Source organism: Carassius carassius, chromosome 35, assembly GCF_963082965.1.
Source record: "Carassius carassius chromosome 35, fCarCar2.1, whole genome shotgun sequence".
Classification (NCBI taxonomy): Eukaryota; Metazoa; Chordata; class Actinopteri; order Cypriniformes; family Cyprinidae; genus Carassius; species Carassius carassius.
The window spans coordinates 21,198,025-21,219,747 of record NC_081789.1 but is presented as its reverse complement, the minus strand read 5'-3'; the positions used below and the strand labels follow the sequence as shown (position 1 = coordinate 21,219,747).

Genomic DNA, 21,723 nt, shown 5'->3' with positions numbered 1-21,723 from the left:
GCCCAGAACCGGACCTGGACCACGACAAGAGTCCGGTATCAACATGTGGGGTCTAATATAATTAAAATGCTTTCAGCACTTTTAACTGCACCATTTTCATTAATATTCTGTCGCGCCTCACAGAGATCCAAGATATAACTTAGTGTTTTAAGGCGCAGACTGTCACAGCAGATCAGACTTGTTGCTTCAATTTGTAGCATGTTTTTAATTCGTTTAACTTTCATCCTGAGACTTTTTTTGTCTTATAGTTAGTTAAATTTGAATCAGTGTGTATGTGCGTCGCGTCTCATACTCATACACTCATTGTGTCTTTGTATTTGTGTATAGCGCCCTCTACATGCCAACAGAGGAGAATGCAAGAGGATAATTGGTTGTTTACATTATCTATCTATCTATCTATCTATCTATCTATCTATCTATCTATCTATCTATCTGACATCAACTACTTTTATTAACATATTGAATGGAGTGAAGCAACAAAAACAAACAAACAATCAAAAAAAAAAAAGACAAATTGTGTACTAATTACCATTTAAATACTGACTTTTAAATGAACTTGTATTTTGTTGTTAAGTGTGAAAAGCAATATTTCCTATGTGGGATAATTATTTCATCTCACAGCATAGTTATCATCGCTAGATGGCAGCATGTGACAGCAGCACTGTTCCTAATGTGTCTGAATTCTGCCCACCTGCCTGTCATTAAGAGATAAGAGTTTAATGAAAAGATCAGGGAGGGTTCTGACTTTGGGCATACTTCAAAGAAAACAAATCACACCATAATGTGAAATGTATTTATAGGTGTTAATATTCAACCAAACATTTGTTGTTTAAATAAGGGTTTCATATATATATATATATATATATATATATATTACCCCTCCGCCCTTGTAACCGTAGTAACTGAATATATTAATCCTAGCCCAGTCCCCTGGACGCACCGTCATTTGATTGACAGGAGGATGCGGCGCGGGTTTTGCCAAGCTAGATACACACGCGCACTAAAGCTTCTACACAGAGAACTGGAGAGCATATCATCCTCTTCACCTTTTCTTTTCGGGCGAAAGTTTTTTTTTTTTAGGCACCAACAGTAATGAATCCAATATTATTTTGTACGGCAGCCTGATAAAATAAAAATAAATATAAATATATATATTTTAATACCACTTAAAAATATAATTCTGTTGCTCTCATAAAGGAGCAATGGATATTGTTCTCGTGGCCAGCGCTAAATAAGCTTTTGCCAAAGAGCGACACATTATTTTTGGGAAATGGGCAGCACTGCAATGGATCCTAAGAAGAAAGATGAGAAGAAAAATTCAAGAAAAAGGAGATCGCTTCGGATAAACATGCCTGTAAGTTCATATCTGACGATACTGATGTTCTTCTCCCACAGATTCAAAGCCAGAAGTTGTCGACATGGACTAGAACATGATCAAAATCTTATAGGTATAGCCTTTGTTTGCTGAATTTTACCGAATTGTTTACTGAATTCGTATTTAAAGACGTTTGCAAAAATGTAATATTATGAGATCCTGCAAAACTGTATTTACATTTATTTATATTTATTAAATTAAGGTTTTTATTATTATTATTATTATTATTATTATTATTATCATTATTGCTACAGTCCCAGATATTTACCTTCATAAGTCCATGATAGACCAGGTATACAGTAGTCAACATTTGAAGTGGATCAATACCTTTTATCAAAGTTATCCTAAAAACTTAAACCAAAATGCTATCTTGTCTTAGGACAACTTTGATTAACAAACTTTTGATTGTTGACCACTGGCATGTGTGGCTGCAGCCATATCACCAAAACTGGTCACTGCAGCTAAGCAGGGTTGAGCTGGTCAGGACCTGGATGGGCGACCTCCTGGGAAAACTATAGGTTGCTGCTGGAAGAGGTGTTAGTGATGCCAGCAGGGTGCTCTCCCTGTGATCCGTGTGGGTCCTAACACCCCAGTGTAGTGATGGGGACTCTATACTGACAAAAAGCACCGTCTTTCGGATGAGACATTACAACTTAGGTCCTGACTCTCTGTGGTCCCAGGAGGTTGTCCTTCAAAAAATAGTAGGGGTGTAACCCCAGAATCCTGGACAAATTCGCCCATTGGCCTCTGACCATCATGGCCTCTTAATCATCCCCATAGTCTGATTGGCTATAAATACCAAACAATGAGGTCACATGACACAATCCAACCAATGAGGAACAAGACACATGATTAGGAAAACCAATCAGAATATGACACATACACACTAGGCTGGGGCAAGTTCAAACTCAAACTGGTGTGAAACATTTTGCTACGGTTTCCAGTTTGAACAGGGGTGCAGGGTTTCATATTTTATTGAAGCATCCCTGGGCGCCGCCATTGGCTAGCGGACCCCCACCTGCTGTTAGCTTTTCCATTGACTTCCATTCATTTTGGCGTCACTTTGACAGCAAATAAATTTACATCTGAGGTGTTTAAAGACTCCATTTGTCCATTCATCATTTCTAAAGATACACGAAAATGTATAAAAGGCCCCATTACCTTGTATCTTATATGTTGTGGCCCCGTAGAAGCAGTTTTTGTAAAAATAGGCTAACGATTGCGTCATAACCTTTAGAGTAGAGATATTACAGTAGAGATATTACCATATGGACAGGAGGAGAAGCTCGCAGGCAATCTTTTAATGTCTATGAGGCTATCGGGGAGACATGGAGACATAAAGTCAAGGGAGAAGCCCATAGAGAGTCCATAAAAGCAACGGGGAAAAAATTATTCAACAACGTCTGCAAAATTCGGTGGGTGATTCAGATTTCTCTTGGCACAGCGATTAGAAGACTTACAATTGTCAGACAGGTTGCTCACGTAACATCTACGTCATCAAGCTCAGTTTGAGTTTGCGCAGTACGCTCGGCCCTCAGGAAATGAGTGCTTCTAATTGACTTCACTTATCTCCGTTGATTCCAATGGGGTTGCTGTGTCCATTTCTTTTACTGTCTATGGGTTTGAACAACATGTTTCCTGGAAACATGTGCAACAGAGTTTCTCGTTTGGTGGGTGTGTCAAAAATGTCAGCCCAATCAGCACATGTATATAAACCATGCGGTGTTAAAGAGACAGCTCACACAATGTAATTAACATCAAAATAAATTCACAAGAGCAAGTATATTGTTTGCACATGTTTATTTACATTAAAAGCAAAATAACTGAAATAATAAGAGCACAAGTATAGATCTGTAACTTCTTTACGTCTGTCTAAATATCATTTAGTAAATGCAATGTCTTCTGGTCCATATCCTTTCCTTAGCAAGGTGTGCGTTAGACACTGATTAATATAACATAAAAATAATATATTTATTTATATATTTTGCTATATTTTTAAATATAAACAAGTTATATTTTATAAAAATTTCATGAACGTTTCTATACTCCTCTATATAATGGTAAATTGATAAGTAATGATAAGCCTAATACAATAAAAATAATAAGGTCATATAGATCATAACAGGTCTCGGAGGTAAAAAGTGGATTATCCTTCATCTGAAATGGTTGTCTTTTCATCCTGAAATGCCAGGCAAATGTTGAATCACAATAATTAGGAACCACAGTTTCCATAAATCCCTTCACTCGATTGGGATTTTCTCTTTTATTCTGAATGGCAATGGCAGTGACTGTAACATCAAGTGTATTTTGCCGTTTTAAGCACATATTTATTCAATTTATACATTTCATCAGGCTCTGAAAATTCTTCAAAAAGAAGTGTTCAACGCTCCACGGTTTCCATAAAAAAAAAAAAACACACACATTTTGCACCGTTTTGTCAGGGCTGAACACAGCCCAGGAATTAGAGCTTAGATTCTCTGCCCGAGCCCGAGCTCGGGCTCGACCCGACCCGGCCCGGCCCGGCCCGGCCCGATATTTCCCGCCACCGTCCTCGGGGTTGATAAAGCACGTCACGTGTCATGCGCAGCGTCTCGTCCACTCGCAGTCTCGCATGCGTGACGCATCACACCTGCTGTGCGTGCTGTACTATTCAGTAGAATAAGTGCAACATGGAGCTTGAAGAAGTAAAGAAAAAAATTAAAACAGGAGAATTAACTTTGAGCAAGTTTGGAGGAAAATCGGAGGTATGGAAACATTTTAAACTAGTCGTGGGGAGTGACCAACATATGTGTTGGCCTTGTCCTGGACATTAAATGCGCATATATATATATATATATATATATATGTATATATATACAACTACGCAGCTTCCCCGTAGCATAAATGATCTAGCACAGCAGCACCTGCGGTAAAAAAAAAAAAAAAAAAAAATCTGGCGCCGCCCCTGGTTATAACGGCCCAAATAATAAAAATGGTCGGGTTTAAATCGGGCTCGGGCTCATCATTACAGTGAACGTGTCGGGCCGGGCCGGGCTTGGACACAACGTGCTCGGGCTCGGGTAGGGTCAGGCTTGATTTGTTGGGCCCGATCTTAGCTCTACCAGGAATACATGCTAAAGTCTTTTAAATCCATTCCCTCCTCCGTCACTATAGGTGTGCCCCAGGGCTCTGTCCCCTACTTTTCATCATTTACCTTCTTCCACTCGGCAATATCTTCTGCAAATTTAACATTCACTTCCACTGTTATGCTGAAGACACCCAGCTCTACCTCTCCACTAAACCCTCGTCCACTCTCCCACCCACTTCTCTTATTGCATCTCTGAAATAAAAACTTGTGTAATAATAAAAGCTTCGTAATCATCGGGAAGAAGGAGGCGGGAACCGGCGGACAATCAACGGAAAACTTTAATGATCAAAATAAACACAAAACAGCGCATCAGCCCCTCGCGGACGACTGATGCGCACAAATAAAAACCAAAACATAAAATAAAGCCCAGGCCTGGTCCTCTCTCGTCCTTCACTGTCGTCGCTCCAGTTTTATATCCTTCCATCTCCTCTGTGGGACTCGAGACTTCCCAATCACTCCACCGGCCTCGCTCATGTTCCCACAACCCTCGGCGCTGCCCCACTCGTCACATACCCCCATCGCCCCTCGCAGGCCGGGGGGGGTACCCTCGAGACTGCGCTCTACTCCCCCCCCCCCCGCTCACGGGGACCTGCGGGAATCTGGGGGTAGGACAGACGAGGCAAGAGAAAAGGAGATGGAAGGAGGAGCGACAGAGACGAGAGAGGGTAGAGAGAAAAAAAAAAAAAAAAATTCCGGTTCCCAGACGCACTGCTGCTCGGCCCTCCACCAACTGGGTGATCTCCTCCGCGGTGCCTGGCGGTGGCACTGGACGGCCCTCGGCGGACGGCACGACACTCCTCCGCTGCCCGGTGGACGGCGACGGCTCCTCCGGTTTTGGGCAGCCGGCAGGAGTCCGCCATTCCCTGCTCCTCCCCGTTCAGGCAGACGGCAGCAGGCTCCGGCTCTCTGGCGAACGGCGCCAACTCCTCCGCTCCCTCACGGACGGCAGTCGCCCCTCCACATCGCGGGCGGCCGGCAGCGAGCTCGCCCGTCCCCGGCAACTCACTCCAGCCCACCGCCTCGAGCGTCCATGGCGGCACACTCCTCGCCTGCTCGATGGCACCGCGGATTCACCACAGCGGCGAGGGATCTTCAGCAGCGCATCCCTCCTGCTCCCGGGTTTCGGCACCACTGTAATAATAAAAGCTTCGTAATCATCGGGAAGAAGGAGGCGGGAACCGGCGGACAATCAACGGAAAACTTTAATGATCAAAATAAACACAAAACAGCGCATCAGCCCCTCACGGACGACTGATGCGCACCAAATAAAACCAAAACATAAAATAAAGCCCAGGTCTGGTCCTCTCTTGCCTTCACTGTCGTCGCTCCAGTTTTATATCCTTCCATCTCCTCTGTGGGACTCGAGACCGGTGGTGGGTCGCAGGTGTCGCTGATTTCCCAATCACTCCACCGGCCTCGCTCGTGTTCCCATATCCCTCGGCCCCGCCCCACTCGTCACAACCTGGTTCACCCAAAACTTCCTCAAATTAAACAGTAATAAAACCGAGGTTCTCCTCATTGGCACGAAATCCACTCTATCCAAAAACGATAGTTTTTCTCTCACTTTTGATAACTCCTTCCCCCCAGGTTAAGGGTCTGGGTGTCATCCTTGACGGCACACTATCATTTCAATCCCACATTAATACCATTACCCGGTCTGCCGACTTCCACCTACGAAACATCAATCGCCTCCGCCCCTCCCTTACCCCCCACACTGCTGCCATCCTTGTCCACAGTCTAGTCACTTCTCGTCTGGATTCTCTCCATAAAAATCTCTCCATAAACTTCAACTGGTCCAAATCTCAGCTGCCCGCATCATAACTCGAACCCCCTCCATTCAACACATCACTCCTGTCCTCCAACAGCTCCACTGGCTCCCGGTCCAGTTTCGCATCCAATTCAGAATCCTTCTGTTTACACTCAAGGCCATACACAATCTTGCCCCGCCATATTTGTCTGATCTCCTCCAGGTTCCCACTCCCTCCCGTTCCCTCAGATCCTCTTCCTCCATACACCTGTGTGTCCCCTCTGCATTCAGCTGCTCTGCTCCCTGTCACTGAAATTCATTACCAGGGGCGTCGGACTGGGGGTAAAACCAGTACTGATTACCAGGGCCCCAAAGGAAGAGAGGGCCCTTGAAAAGTCTGGAATATATATTTTCAGGGGGGGGGGGGGGGGGGGGGCTGGTAAATTGAAACAAAACACATCTGTTTAAAACTGCCTATTCCATTTGATGTCAATTGTTCTACTGCCTTTTTTTTTTTGACTTATAATGTTTTATGTATTCCTGTACGGTGTCCTTGAGTGCCGAGAAAGACGCCTTTAAATAAAATTTATTATTATATTATTATTATGAGGATCAAGGGAATCACATGACTATACAGGAACCACGATTAAAATACAAAATAAAAGACATGAAAACATGAACATGAAACAAAACAGGCTTGACAGTATTGTATTTGTCTTTGAATAATATGTGCTTATTTAAAACCATTTGTCATGACATCTTGGTATATAATTGTATTTTTTTGGTTTATAGTAAATATGGCTAAATAAGCATAACATTTTATTTTGGCAGTATTTTATTCATATTTTGTATTATTATTATTATCACATACAGCATGGTCTCTAAAATATTAGCCGCATATGTATATTAGCTAAATGTATAAAGCTTCCTGGTTTTGGGGAGAATTAATGTTAGCACTTGCTAATCCTAATCAGCATCATCATATTCAAATCAACCTCCTCCTCACATTATAGCAATGAAGGTTTTGACCAGGTGTGGACCTTATTTCAACTGGCCACACCTGACTGAGTTAAACATGGAGTCAGTCATCCTCTCTAATGTCTTAAAGAACCACAGATGACAGTCAGTTAATGTGTGGTTTTCCTAAATGAATGTTTAGAGAAACACAAATGCTTTTAATGAACTAATGATGCTTAGTACTGATCCTGTATAGACACAGATATATAGTGAGAGTGACAGATGATACATTTTACACAATGTCAGGTTTCTAGTTTATCATTTTGCTAATAAAGTACTAAAAAGTAAGTATATATTAAAAAGTAATCCCTTTACAGTAGCAGTGTTTTGGTTCAGTCAGCTCAAGCTATAAGGAAATTGTAAGTCTCTGTTTCTTCCAGTGCTGAAGCCACTGAGTAATCACCTGCTAATTAGCTGTTTACTGTCATTATACGATCAGTGTCATTACTGAGTAATCCTATGAATATATAAACAATATTTATCAGTAGGGAATACAGCCTCTGCAACGGACATGCAAGCATTATTTGTTAAACTGTGGCATTTTTGCCAGTTTCCTGACATTTTAACAGGTTTATGTGAAATATGCATGATGGTAAACAATCTTGAGCCATGGAGATGAACACTTTGAAAAAAATGTCCAGATGTTAATAAAGCTCTTTATAATATGCATTCGTGAACATAATTTAGGTTGTAATGTTTTATGAATCTTGTATCAAGGATTAATATGAAAATCAGGGTTGGGACTTCTGGTCACTAAATGTCCAGAATTAACTAACATTTTTGGACATTCAAGTTTAAATCAGTAAACTATTAGAGTATAAAACCACATTTACTGCTCTTAAAATGTTGGTAAAAAAAATGATTCAGAAGGTAAAGGTCAGAAAGCCAGCATTGTTACTATGTACACACATACTTTTGCATGTAATCAACCCGGATGAACCCGCATGCACTTTTGTGTACATAAGCAATAGGTTCAGTGATTTCCCTATATTTTGAATTAATACAAAAATAGACACAAATATATCTTTCTGAGTGCTTTTTGAAGTTTAATTTGTTTGTGACACTTTCAGTGTGGTAAACTGAGATTCTTGCAATGATGGACTATACATGCTTGTTAAAAAGAAGTGTGCATTATATTGAATGTGCACTTATTAAACCTTAAAGTATATTTACTGATTGCAGTAATATATTATTAATGAAATAAAAGACCACTCAAATGTTTTTAAATAGAGTACACTATTTAACACTTTAGTATGTTTAAAAACTACACTTTTTAGTAATGTTGAATTAAATAAAAAGTACTAAATCCTTTGTAGTACTTTAAAGTAAGTTAATACATTATAAATTGTTATTTAATTTTTTAAAAGTGTATTTTTATTTACACTGTACATTTTTTAAATGTAATATCTACATAAAATTTACGGTAAAAAAAAAACGGCATAAAATTCAAAGAAAATTTGAAAATTATAGGAAATTACTGTTAACGATTTAACAGGTTTGTACTGTGGCATTTTCACAGGGTTAAAATCACAGTAATCTTTTTACAGTGTACCACAAATGCTTGTCACTGTATTCAACAGTTCATTTCAATCATATTTCAAGGACAGTAGAAGTATGAAATTACATATAAATATGTACTTAAGTTCTTTTCAAGTGGGTCAGAAAGCACTAATTGAATCTAATACATTTAAACTAACACTTTTTTATGTAATTCTAAATAATATAAATTAAGCATCTGAAAACATTCAGTTTATTTTTTTTTAAATATGTTATTTATATCAGTGCTCTTTCATGCTAAATAGTGTAGGTCTACCACATTTTCACAACGGTTCCCACGTTTTGGAGACCACGTGGTTGAATTATGATCCTTTGCTGTGCACTTTGACCTTTGCAGGGCCCCAGAGTTTGCTGATCTTGACTTCAGAAGGTTTTTTTCTGGAAAAGTTAAGTCTCAAATATTGTACTTCAATCTGTGCACAAACTGCTGTCAGTTTAAACGTCAGCATCACAAGCGCTTGCATTTTATGTCTATGATTCATATATGCTGTTACATTGTGTCTTTTGTGACTCATGGCAACAGTGAGATGCTGAATGATTGCCTTGGACATGCCTGATGTAATTTTTTATTACGTTTTGAAATGCTTTGCCGACCCCTGCAAGGCTGAATCTCTCCCTCAGTCATTATCTGTCCTGTATTTTTCTCTGTTTATCCATACACAAACAGACAGAGCTGCAAGTCAGCTTGTTACCTTCCTGTATTTAAGTTTCTTTAGGTATAAACACACGAATCCCCAGACCTGCCCCACAGACCTCCATGTTCCTGAAGGGAGGTGCTGTATCATGTCAGTGAGTTATGACTGTCCTTGCTCCTTTGAGCAAAACTTGCATTCGTCTAATGGGATTTCCGAATGCTCGTACCTCGATGCATGAATGCTACAGCTGTAACTCTGTGAATCTGAGGGGGTGTTTTTTTATTTGATCGCTCTCCAGTGCTTGTTTACAGAGGTAATGTTTTGTACTGATCTCTAGCCTGCAAATATGGGTTTGTAATTGGGTTTTGGGCTCCAAAAATATGGAGGCGGGGTGCCTTGAGCTCCCCGTCTACAGGACAGATGGCTTTTCTACTTTGGCTGTGGTCCTTCTTTTCTAGATAAGGAAACTGACTCGGATCTGTGTTTTTATTATTGATCGGTTTGTACATTGGGAGATGAGGTACGATGAATGGCATGTGGCGATTGACAACTTGCTGAGAAAATCAAGCAGTTTTAGTACTTGTACTTGTTGATTCTCATGTTCCAAACAAATCTTGTGAAACATTTTCAAGGACGTTGATTTGAATTCTAACTCATGGGTTTAATTCTTCTTGGCTTTTTCTCACGTTTCTATCTGTTGGGAGTGGAACAGCTGTCTCAGGCTTTGAAAGTCAATCCTGTTACCATGGATATGACTGACCCGTTGTGAGACGAGAAGATTTGCATGTTGAGGAGTAACATGAGTCGGGCCGTAATGGATGGTTGTAATGAAGGAATAACAAATACATTGAATATAGGAATAAAAGCAGGTTCTAGGTACAGTATCATTGGCTGACGTTGACATAAATTATATGATTCACTTATTAAATTAATTAAATGCTTCATAATTATCACTTTTGTTCAGATTTGTTACTATATTCAGAGTGTTTTACTGTATACTAGTGAAAAGCACTGAATATAGTAACAAATCTGGATAAAACTGATAATTCAGCATTTAATAAATTTAGTGACTCATACAGTTGTTTTTTAATACAGTTTTATTAACTGATTTCTAGAAGCAAGTTTATTGTAATTAGCATACTAACAGGGATGCACAGATTGGTTATTTACAATATTTAAAATCTATACTATTTTGTCCAAATCCATTGAACCTACTATTAAAATCTACTCTTTGGTTTCGACCACCAATGCTTATATTAGTATTGATTTCATTAAGAAAAGTGCATTCGAAAAATGTCACTACAATTGGTGCTTTTTAATGTGTCACCGGTTACAGTAATTCTCTGTAAAGTGGGTAACAGGTCAGGCCAGCAAAGAGTTTTTAAACTGCATGGTACAGATCACACTAATGCATCTCAAATAGGCTATATGGAGTGACTGCTAAACAATCACGTCCTCTGTGTAGCTACAATAGCGGATTGTGTAATGAGGATAAAGTTAATGCACTTCAGTGACTCTGTGGTTTGTGCTGTTGTTTGAAATGTCACTGCATCACATTTTCAGATTCTGAGCATTTTAGTGTGATTTAGGTTGCTGAGTTTAGTTACTAGTCTTTGTAGGTGCAAGGTCCTAGCAAACAGAAGCAAAATGGATGAAGAATCGAAGAATCTGTGTGTAAGTTTGCAAGCTGCTGTACTGTGCTTAGTTTCTTCATTTAGCTGTGAAAATGTTTTTAATGTTGTTCCAGAATTATCCCAGCTATCGTGCTCAGAATGTTCTGGGAAGGTCCTCTCAAAATTATGAACAAATGTTATTTAATAAACATTAAGTGAATGTTCGCTCAAAGTTATCTAATCATGTTACTAAAACATTTGAGTCCAGAATTATTGTATGTGTTTTGTTTGTCCTATCAAAATGCTTGCTAAGGATGCATAAAACTGAACCTAATCCGAATTTTTAATGACAGACGAAAGTTTTGGAGACAGTGTGTAAATGCGATTGAAAGAATGAGAGCTTGTATTTATTTTTTAACGTTTAAAAATTTAATTGCGTTAAGAATTTCAGAATCAAGTGTTCAAAAACTTTTAGTCTAATGATTTTTTTTTAAATGCTACCACTTACTAATGGTTTCAAATGGTTCAGAGAAAGTAATATTCCCATAATGTTTGCAAAATGCAAAAATTGAACATACAGTACCTTATGCATTTTTCGAATGTTCATATCAAGTTCAGTTCAGAAAGCATATAACTTTTTCATAACTTAATGAGAATGTTAGTAAAATGTTTTTAGAATATATTGTGTTCAGAAGGGATAATGGTTGTACAATTTTCATAAACTGACCACGTTTATCTCATTTCAACCCCCATGCAATCCATCGTGCTTGTTTTGAGCCTTTTTCTTAAAGCTGGTCTGGTAAAATAGAACAAATTTTTAATGAGATCCCATTGTAGATTCTTGGAAAATTATCGTCCGATGTCCAGCAGTGAAAGTCTGTTGTGAAGTTAACACTGATTAAATCTGTACATTGCAGGTTTTACATGCATTTGCACAGACCAGGAAAAAATTGCTGGGCGGTCACATGAGATCATGTTACTTTAAAAACCGGTTTAAATGACAGACGCGGTGTCAATGTTTTTAGTTGTCATTTCATGGCGGTGATGATGTGTTGTCTGTAAGAAGTAGAGACAAAGCTGCAGTGACTGATGTTGATAAAAGTCTGTGGCTTTTTGAGAAGGAGAACAGTGGAGACGTTTTGGATCTGCTTGTGAGTTCTTCCAAATTGTTCTTGTATAACTGGCTGCGCAGTACAGGTTAGACGGATCACCCACCAAGTGTCTTATGTGATGTGCTTCTGTTTAACTGTCCATACCGTTTATACTTTTTCCTCTGTGCCTGTTATTTGTATAATGCCTTGTGATTTTGGTATAGAGCTTAACCTCTGATCCATTTAGAAGAAAGCCTCAGTAGATATGTGAATTGTTCATTATGGTATTTTTCTGGAGTAAATGAGAGATGCCCCAGTCATGAAAGTGATTTTTAATGAGCTCAATCAATGTGTTTGTGTGTTCTCCGCAGGACTTGAGCTCCTTCGCCATGCCGTTCCTAGAAGGAGATGCAGAAAATGCCAAGGACGGCGTGTGCAAGGTAACACAACCCAAACACACACAAGGCTGTGCCAAAAGTAAAAACAGTTTTAGTTGGTTGTGAAAAAAAGCATTAGAGTGTGTTCTGAGTGACTAACAAATAATTGGTTTTTGTGTTCTCCAATATTATGTCATGTTGTAATGAATCTAAAGTCATTAAAAAATGTTGATATTCTTCCAAAGAATGTGTATATCACACATTTAGCTGGTTTGTTTGTATTATGCAATTTCCTTAGTCATCACTGGCCCTGTGATATATATTCCACCCCTAAAAACTACACATTTAGTTCAACTTTAGTTATGATTAAAAGCTAACAATCCCATTACGTTATGACAGTTATTTTGAAATGTTCTCTGAATGTTCAAACTATTTATGTTTTAAAAATGTTATGTTATGTGGACATTATGGGAACGTTACATCTGAGCATTCTGAAACAAGTAATAACTCTTCAAAAATGTTAAACTAAAACTTTTCAGCAAACATGAAGAATGGTGTATAAATGTTTTTGTGCCGCTGTTTTGAGAACGTTATTAACCATACGGGACGCCTACATTTACTTCACTATTTTACAATTAAATCTAATCTAATCTTCACAAACTATATATCGTTGGAAAGGTCAAAGACTCCCAAATATATATTTTACCAATGTTTTTTGTTAAAAACTATGTAGGAAAAGTAATAGATTAATTTATGACAAGAGTGCACCCTCAAAAATCGAAATTATAACAGGAGTTTTGACCTTTGTTTAAAAAAAAAAAGACTCCTTCGTTGCCCTTTTCTGGATCACATTTTAGATATCATCAGAAATTATTTATCTGAAAACTTAAAATCTCAAAAATCATCCTTTAAAACCCATTTTAAAATCAGACATTGCATTACCATGTATATCAAAATCATGTTACAAAATATTTTCATTCATGAATTATAAAAATGTAAGTTTGGAACATGCACTATAAAGTCTATGTTCAAAACTTTGAGTGACAGCACACTTTGAACGAACATTCTATAGATGTTACTAGAACAACTTTTGTTTGTTCATAAACTTGAATCAAATTCCAAGAACGTTCTCTGTTTGCTGGATGCATTGATTCAAGGAAAGTGGAGTGTGAAACTGATATAAAATCAGTAGAAATTTCAAAGTCATTCAAATACAAATGGTTGTTAAAATTTGAATAGCAGTGTAAAATGCAGATTCATTCCATTTGTCTCGGCAATCTGAAAGCTCCGGTCTGAAAACTGCCCTCAATCTCTGCTGTCACTCTCATGGGATATGAGTCCTGATTTGTAATTATGTCTACCATGGTACTTTTTGCCTGTACTGACCTCTCATTTGATGCACAATTAACCACAGCTGTGCAGCTTAATATTTTTTGGGAAACTGTTATAAAAAAAAAAAATTTTGTCCAGGATTCTTTGGTGAATAGAAAGTTCAAAAGAACAGCATGTATTTTAAATAGACATGTAACATAAATGTCTAACTGTCAATTTTAATGCTTTTTGTTTAATAAAAGTATTAATTCCTTAAAAAAGTCTGACAGACATGCTTTCAGAAATTGAATATAGCTTATGTTTCCAAATACCTTTCAGTGCCACTGTTATTGTAGTCATTGAGCTTAACTCATGTTAGAAGCTCAGGATCTGCTCTTCAGTTGTTACCTTTGTAAACATTCCCGAGGAATTCTGGGAAATCATCATATCTGACAACGAATCACTCATAGAGGCCAGCAAGGCAAGGGTAGAGAGCAGATAAATCACCTGATAGCTGTCAGGGTGGTGTTTCTGTGGAAGGTGAAGGAAAGTCACTGAATCTGAAGGGCTCTTTTGATGCTTTAGGAGGTTTTGGAGTATACATCTTATGACCAGATGTAATCTAATCTTGCTAGGGCTCAGGATTTTAGCTTATATATCTCCTTGTTGAAGAGATGTTTTATTAACCATTGACAAGGTCAATGCAGAACCTCCGGTGTGAATGAACATGTGTGCAAATGAAATGCATGCTTGCCAGATGAATGGCTTAGATTCTGGATCAGAACCAAAATAAGGGTAGTGTGAATTGAAAGGTTGTAAATTGCTGCATCAGTATGTTTCGCTTATCTCATGATCAGAGGTGCAGGACGGTGAAAACTCAGTGTCAGTGTAGACTTTTTTTCCATCAGCTCTACAACACAGAAACAGTCAGATGTTTCCATGGCAACTGAGGGACTCAGAATAAAAAAACAAATATGGCATTGCTTCTTTTGTTTAGTGTACAGAAGAAAGGTTTTCTTTCATCTTAGTCTTTTCTTTTTTTTGTGAAGGGATAGAGATAAAAAAACTGTCATGTCTTTCTAAACTCGTAGGACATTGTGTGTGTGTGTGTGTGTGTGTGTGAGTGAGTGTGGTTGTGTTTTTGTGACATATCAGGACACAACTCTGTATAATGACATGGGTATGACACAGGTATTACAAGGAGAGGGTGACTTATGAGGACATAACCCATGTCCCCATTTTTCAAAACGTTTATAAACCATACAGAATGAGTTTTTCTGAGAAAGTAAAAATGCACAAAGTTTCCTGTGAGGGCTAGGGTTAGGTGTAGGTTTGGTGAAGGGCCATAGAATATACAGTTTGTACAGTACAAAAACCATTACGCCTATGGGGTGTCCCCACTTTTCACAAAAACAAACATTAAGTTAAACTTAAAGATTATGAAATGTCTGGGTTTGGAGCAAACAAGGAGTGAGCTATCCCTTTAACTTCAGTCATAAATCCCACTTTGTTGTATTCTGAGAGCAAGTGAGCGAGATAGATGGGATAGTTATGTAGTGTTTTTAGGTATACAGTGAGGTATTTATGCCACTGTGTGAGCCTCTCTGGTTTAACAAAAGCCTCTTGACAAAACGAGGCCATCTGTTCTTTTGGCTTTCTAAACAGTTTTCGGTGGCTTTGTCTGGCTGTTTTGCCGTGTGAAATTCCCATGTGACTGAGCGGTGGAAACATCAAGGACTTCCTGAATTATCTGAATGTTATGACGTCTCTTCATTCAGTATCTCAGTGTCTGTCTGTCCGTGTCCTTCAAACATGCTGTCAATGGTCAGCATAATGTAACAGAAAATATGCTTCGTCTGTAAGAGAATGCCAATCGTTGATGATTTTGTATGCATAAATTGTATACATTTCTGACATTGCTGCTCTCAAGGATCAGTATTTCTCTCGATATATACTCAAAAGTGCAATGTTTCATTCATTATATTGTGCATATAATATAATATAATATAGTATTGTATGTGATTGTATTTTCTCTTCAGGGGGAGCTTAGCTGCCGTTCAGCCAGCCCGAGCAAAACCTTCTTCAGCCGGGGGCCGTTTAGTCGGCCCTCTAGCCCCATGTCCGCTCCGGCCCGATTCCGAAACAGCCCTGGATCTCCCAAACCCATCTTCCCCTACTCCTCCACCCACGACTCGTCGCCCAAGTCTTCACGTCGCCGCAGCTTCACCGGAATCTTTCGCTCGTCCTCCAAAGACTCCACAAATCCCTCCACGTCTCCTGTCAGCATCAAACTCTTCTCTCGGGCCAGGAAAGGTAAGAGACATTGTATCGTCAATCTCTTAAACAGCTGCCAGGATGCTTTACAATCCGAAACTCAACATTTCAATGGGTCATCATGACAAATCACATCTCCCTTCCTCTTTTGGAAATACTTTTGATAACTGACTTTTACAGTAGAATTTAAAAATCCTTATACCAAGATTATTTATCGAAACTACTAAAAGTACACTACCATTCAAAAATCAATCAGTAAAAAAGAAAGAAAGAAAGAAAGAAAGAAAAGATACTTTATTAAGCATGGGTGCATTACATTGATCAAAAGTGGTGGTAGAGATTTTTACATTGTTACAAAATATTTTTATTCCAAATGAATGCTGTTCTTTTAAACTTTCTATTAATCAAAAAATGCAGAAAAAAATATTAAGTAACCGTTTTTAACATTAATAATAATAATAAAAAATTTGAGAACCAAATCAGCACATAAGAATGATTTATCAATGATCATGTGACATTGAAGACTTACGTAATGATTCTGAAAATTCAGCTTTGCCATCACAGAAATAAATTTCATTTTAAAATATACTAAAGTAGAAATCGGCTAATTTAAATTGTAATAATATTTCATAAAATTTCTGTGTTTTTGTTCAAATAAATGCAGCCTTGGTGAGCATGAGAGACTTCTTTCAAAAAGTTTGACCCCAAACTTTTGAATGGTAAATGTGTCAATTTGCCCAATTTTTTACATTTTAATTTAATTTTTAAAATAAAAAATTTTAAAGCAAAAACCCTAACCAACTGTATCATTTGACTAGGAAAATATTTTAATTATTAAAAAATATGCAGGAGATATGCAAGCCCTCTGGAAGTGAACAATTAATATTTTAGGTATGTTTTTCAATCTAAAATATGTTTTATGTGTAGTGCTCTTCAATTAGTTATGGTTAGTACTGGGTCAGTGATCATCTGTAAATGTAGTCTTGATTGTTTGTGATATTAATTCTATGACTTAACTTATACTTATTTTGAGTATGAACCTAACATTCAGTCAGGCTAAAACACTGTTTAATGTTATATATTATACCAGTATCCAGATACAAGCAACCATAGTCTCTAAAATATGCACTAAAATATCAGCAAGCTTTAGAATATGAATTGGCTTTGCTGAGATGAGATGCTATGAATGCCATTATCACATCAGTGTGTGGAGTGAGTCAGCGTTTAGTGAAACCTTTCACAGGTTGTCTGGGTCCAGCTCAGCCCGGGGTGTGCAGTGATTCGGATAATTGTGCTGTGTGCTGATTTAATGGAAGCGTGGGTGTTTCTTAATGCATAAGACCCTGATAATGAATTCAGCTGTTACATATGTTATCCACATGAGTCTCATATATCAGGAACAAGAAGAGGGAGAGTGGTCTATAAAGGCTGCTTTTTATACTTTTTGATGTTTACCCGGTTTATATTTTTATGTTATTATATAAATTTAATTGGTTACATTTAATATATATAATTATAGGGTTAGGTTTTTATAATATATGGTTACTGGATGCTATAGGTTTGTGGTCATATTTCTAGATTAAAGTATGTTATTGAAATGCAGTGTTGATAACAAATTACTTTGTGTTTTCTGGACTCCTGACAATTTCAACTTTCTTGGTTTTGGTTAAAATGGCACTGAGAGACAAAGATGTTGAAGCATAGTGAAGATATTTAAGAAAGCATGCAGTTATTTCACTGCAGCAGTTTTTTTAAACTATCCATGTGAGGTGACATTTTAAATGACTGTTATTTAAAAGGAAAACAATAACACTGTAGAGACGTAGAATTTGGCTGTTGTCTTTGGGTAATCTGTTTAACAAGGAAAATATAAATCAGCTGAATTCTCCTTCGTTCCCACACACTGAAAGAGCAATCAATAATTATCAAATTAAAGCCTGTCTTGGAAGACGTACTGTATGACAACAGAGTGACCTATAATTAGATGATTAAGAGTAATGTAAGTGTTTGCTTGAGTTTGGATATGTAGGTGGAATTGGTCTCTCTGTTGTACTACTGTATACACGGGGAAGTAGGTTGAAGGTCATGGGTCTTATATTCAAAAATAAAATATATACTTCAGTGAATAAATAAATAAAATTATATAGAAAATAAAAACAAAATTATATTATTTTATAATGTTTTATTTTTTTAATTTAATTATACATACAATTATATATATGTCCCTGAGCAAGACACTTAACCTCTAGTTGCTCCAGAGGCGTGCAACCTCTGACATATATAGCAATTGTAAGTCGCTTTGGATAGAAGCGTCAGCTAAATGAATAAATGTAAATAAATGTATATATATTTTTTTATTTTAATTAATGTTAATTAAAACAAAATTATTGCTTTATTTAAATAATTTTAAAATAATAATACATATTTTTATTATTTATCTATAATTTACAATTATATATGAAATCATATAAAATAATTATTATTAAAAGTATTTTTAGAAATTATATATTTTTGAATAAGTCTATGATTGTGCAAAAAAAGTTTATGGATGTGTGTGTGTGTGTGTGTGTGTGTTTTGTCATTACATTGTTTAGAACTACATAACAATTGAAAAATAACAATTTTTGAAAAAAAAATTGTTTATATACATATATATATATATATATATATATATATATATATATATATATATTTGTATTATTTATTTGTTATGTCACACCAGGAGTAAATCATTTTCCTAAAAATAAAAAACACCCCTGAAAAGACAAACCCAGTGGGATTTTTTTTTTTTTTTTTTTTTTACGAATTGATTTTTTTTTTATACCAAAATTTGATTAAAGATTATTCTCAAAGATATCACAGAATGATTTGATTTAATGTGTTTAAAATCGCATAAACTACATACAGTAAATAGCTTTACCATTATATACAACGTATCTATGCACTGTATCTAATTTGCATATTCATAAATTTTAGGACACTTCTTTGTGCAGCTGACAGTAGTAAGAAATGTCTTACTGAAAAAAGTTCTGATCTAAATGCAGCGAAAACAAAATGTAGTGCAAATGTGTATTTTGTAGTGTGTGGGCGAGTGTTGTGTGTGTGTGTGTGTGTGTGTGTGTGTGTGTTTGACCCACAGCTTCAATACACACAGATGGGAATGTTCTTCTTCATACACATACACACTTATATAACAGCACTACTATGCTTCTCTGACAATCCATTAGTTGCTCTGGCTGGCAGACTTTCCTGTCAGCCGAAAACAACAGTATTGATTTATTATTCAATACAGAATTGGAGCAGTGATTTGGACGCCTCTGTCTGATCGTAAGGCAGAGCTGGAAAGATTAAAACATAGAGGGAGACAATTAAACATTAGATACATCTGAGAGAAAAGGAAGATGTGTTTCTCAGCTACTGTATGTATTTATTACTTAATTATATTGATCTGTATAATGCGGTTTTTATCTACTGAGTGCATCTGGTGCCTTTGCACACAAATACACACTTCTCTACAAGTGCATAGATATGAGTTGTAGATCCATTTCTGTATTGATAAAATCCTGGTTATTCACCAGTCTGAGGGCCAGACAATGTGATTCTGTGGTGTTTTCTGGGATGGATGTGTTTGTGGCAGTGACACTGAGCTTATCCGGGAATTGGGTTGCACCCAGACAGTGACATCAGAATGCAGATTGCCCATAATTCAATCATGCTTGCTTCCACGCAAATGATATTAACTGAAATGAATCCTTGGCTCTAAGACGTCCTCAGAGCTCCTCAGCACAGGCAGACGGAGAAGATGATGCTCGTATGTCTCTAATATTACAGCTATTCAGTTTTCACTTCAAGAAAACTGTGATGAGGAAGAACTGATGCTGTGTCATCCTTCTGTGTTCCACAATATGATTCTTTGGTTGGATTGCCACCTACTGGACGAAATATTATATGTTTCGTTCTTGATGAATTGATAGCAAGATGAGAATTGAATTTGAACTGTCTGGTATTTACATGTTATTTTGCTGTCTGGATATATTATATTATATTATATTATATTATATTATATTATATTATATTATATTATATTATATTATATTATATTATATTATATTATATTATATTATATTATATTATATTATATTATATTATATTATATTATATTATATTATGTTATATTGTATTATTCAAAACTTTTCAGTTTATAAAATTAATAATTTATGTTCAATAAGGCTTCATTTATGTGGCAATAATAGTGTTTATACTATTAAAAAGTATTATTTATATAATAAAAAAATCGTAAAGTTTTATTGCAATTTAGAATTTTTAAACAAAGTTTTAATATATTTTGCAATATAATTAATTCCTCAACTCATCTTTACTGTCACACAATCCTTTAGAGATCATATTAATATGAACTGATTTATTAAACATTTTTCATTAGTAATTATTATTATGAAAACAGTTCATATTTAAGTGGAAATTGTAATTTTTTCTTTTCAAAGAACAACATATAGAAATCTTTTTTAAAAATATGAATGTTTTACTGTCACTTTTGATCAATTTAATGTGTCCTTTCTGAATATTATTATTATTGTTATTATTATTTTTAAATAAAATTTTACTGATCCCAAAATTTTTGAACGTTAAAGTGGCTTTTAATGTCATAATCCTCTGTGACCACTAGATGGAGATAAAGTAAAAAAAAATTATTGAAATGATTATTTGCGAAAGTGTCTGTATTCACCATTTGTTTTGCAGCAGTATGTTTATTATAAATGTTTTATAAATGTTATGTATTATTCTAAACATATTTTAAAATATTGCTATTTCCTTGATCATCAACATATATTTGAAATATACAAGTGTGACCCTGGAGCACAAAACCAGTCATAAGAGTAAATATGATGAAATTGAGGTTTATACATCATCTGAAAGCTTAATAAATAAGCTTTCCATTGATGTATGGTTTGTAAGACAATACTTGATTGAGATACAACTATTTGAAAATCTGGAATCTGATGGTGCAAAAAGAAAAGAAAAAAAAACTATATATATATATATATATATATATAAATATAAAGAGAGAGAGAGAGAGAGAGAGAGAGCAAATTGCATTTAAAGTTGTCCAAATGAAGTTCTAAGTAATGCATATTACTATTCTACAGTATATTTAAGGTAGGAAATGTAAAAAATATCTTCATGTAACATGATCTTTACTTAAAATCCTAATGATTTTTGGCATAAAAGAAAAATCAATAATTTTGACCCATAAATAGTATTGTTGGCTATTGCTACAAATATACCTGTGCTACTTATACTTGGTTTTGTGCTCCAGGGTCACATGTTTAATTGAAAGCCACAGTCAGCCTGTGTTCTCAGGAGAGTTTGAGGAAAAGAAAAAGACATTCAGAACGATATTGAGCATTTTAGCCCTTGAGGGAAAGGTGGCTCTTTTCTCCTCGATGCATCCTCACTATCTTCACCTCATGAGCTCTGAGCCCCTGGAGCTCATGCTTAGACTCACAGCTCTTTGCCATGCAATGGTTAAATAAACGTGCTCAGCAGCTGACAGGTGACCGGGATGAAGCGCAGTGTGGCG

The 21,723-nt window shown here is 36.4% G+C and overlaps 1 protein-coding gene across 5 annotated transcripts in view; it reads left to right on the top strand.

Annotated features, from left to right (window-relative positions):
- The first annotated feature begins 1,007 nt into the window (after positions 1–1,007).
- LOC132116215 (5'-AMP-activated protein kinase subunit gamma-2-like) overlaps positions 1,008–21,723 on the top strand; it is a 76,063-nt gene continuing 55,347 nt past the window's right edge. Inside the window, exons 1-3 of one of the 5 annotated variants that reach the window (XR_009425606.1) lie at positions 1,008–1,354; positions 12,534–12,602; positions 15,890–16,163. Coding sequence is in view for 3 of the 5 variants with exons in the window: in XM_059524915.1 (XP_059380898.1) it covers positions 1,271–1,354; positions 12,534–12,602; positions 15,890–16,163 (427 nt within the window). In the remaining 2 variants the exon portion in view is untranslated. Of the gene's footprint in view, positions 1,355–9,669; positions 9,772–12,105; positions 12,223–12,533; positions 12,603–15,889; positions 16,164–21,723 lie in introns of those variants that run through there. The other 4 variants (XM_059524915.1, XM_059524916.1, XM_059524917.1 and 1 more) reach the window with 4 other exon arrangements.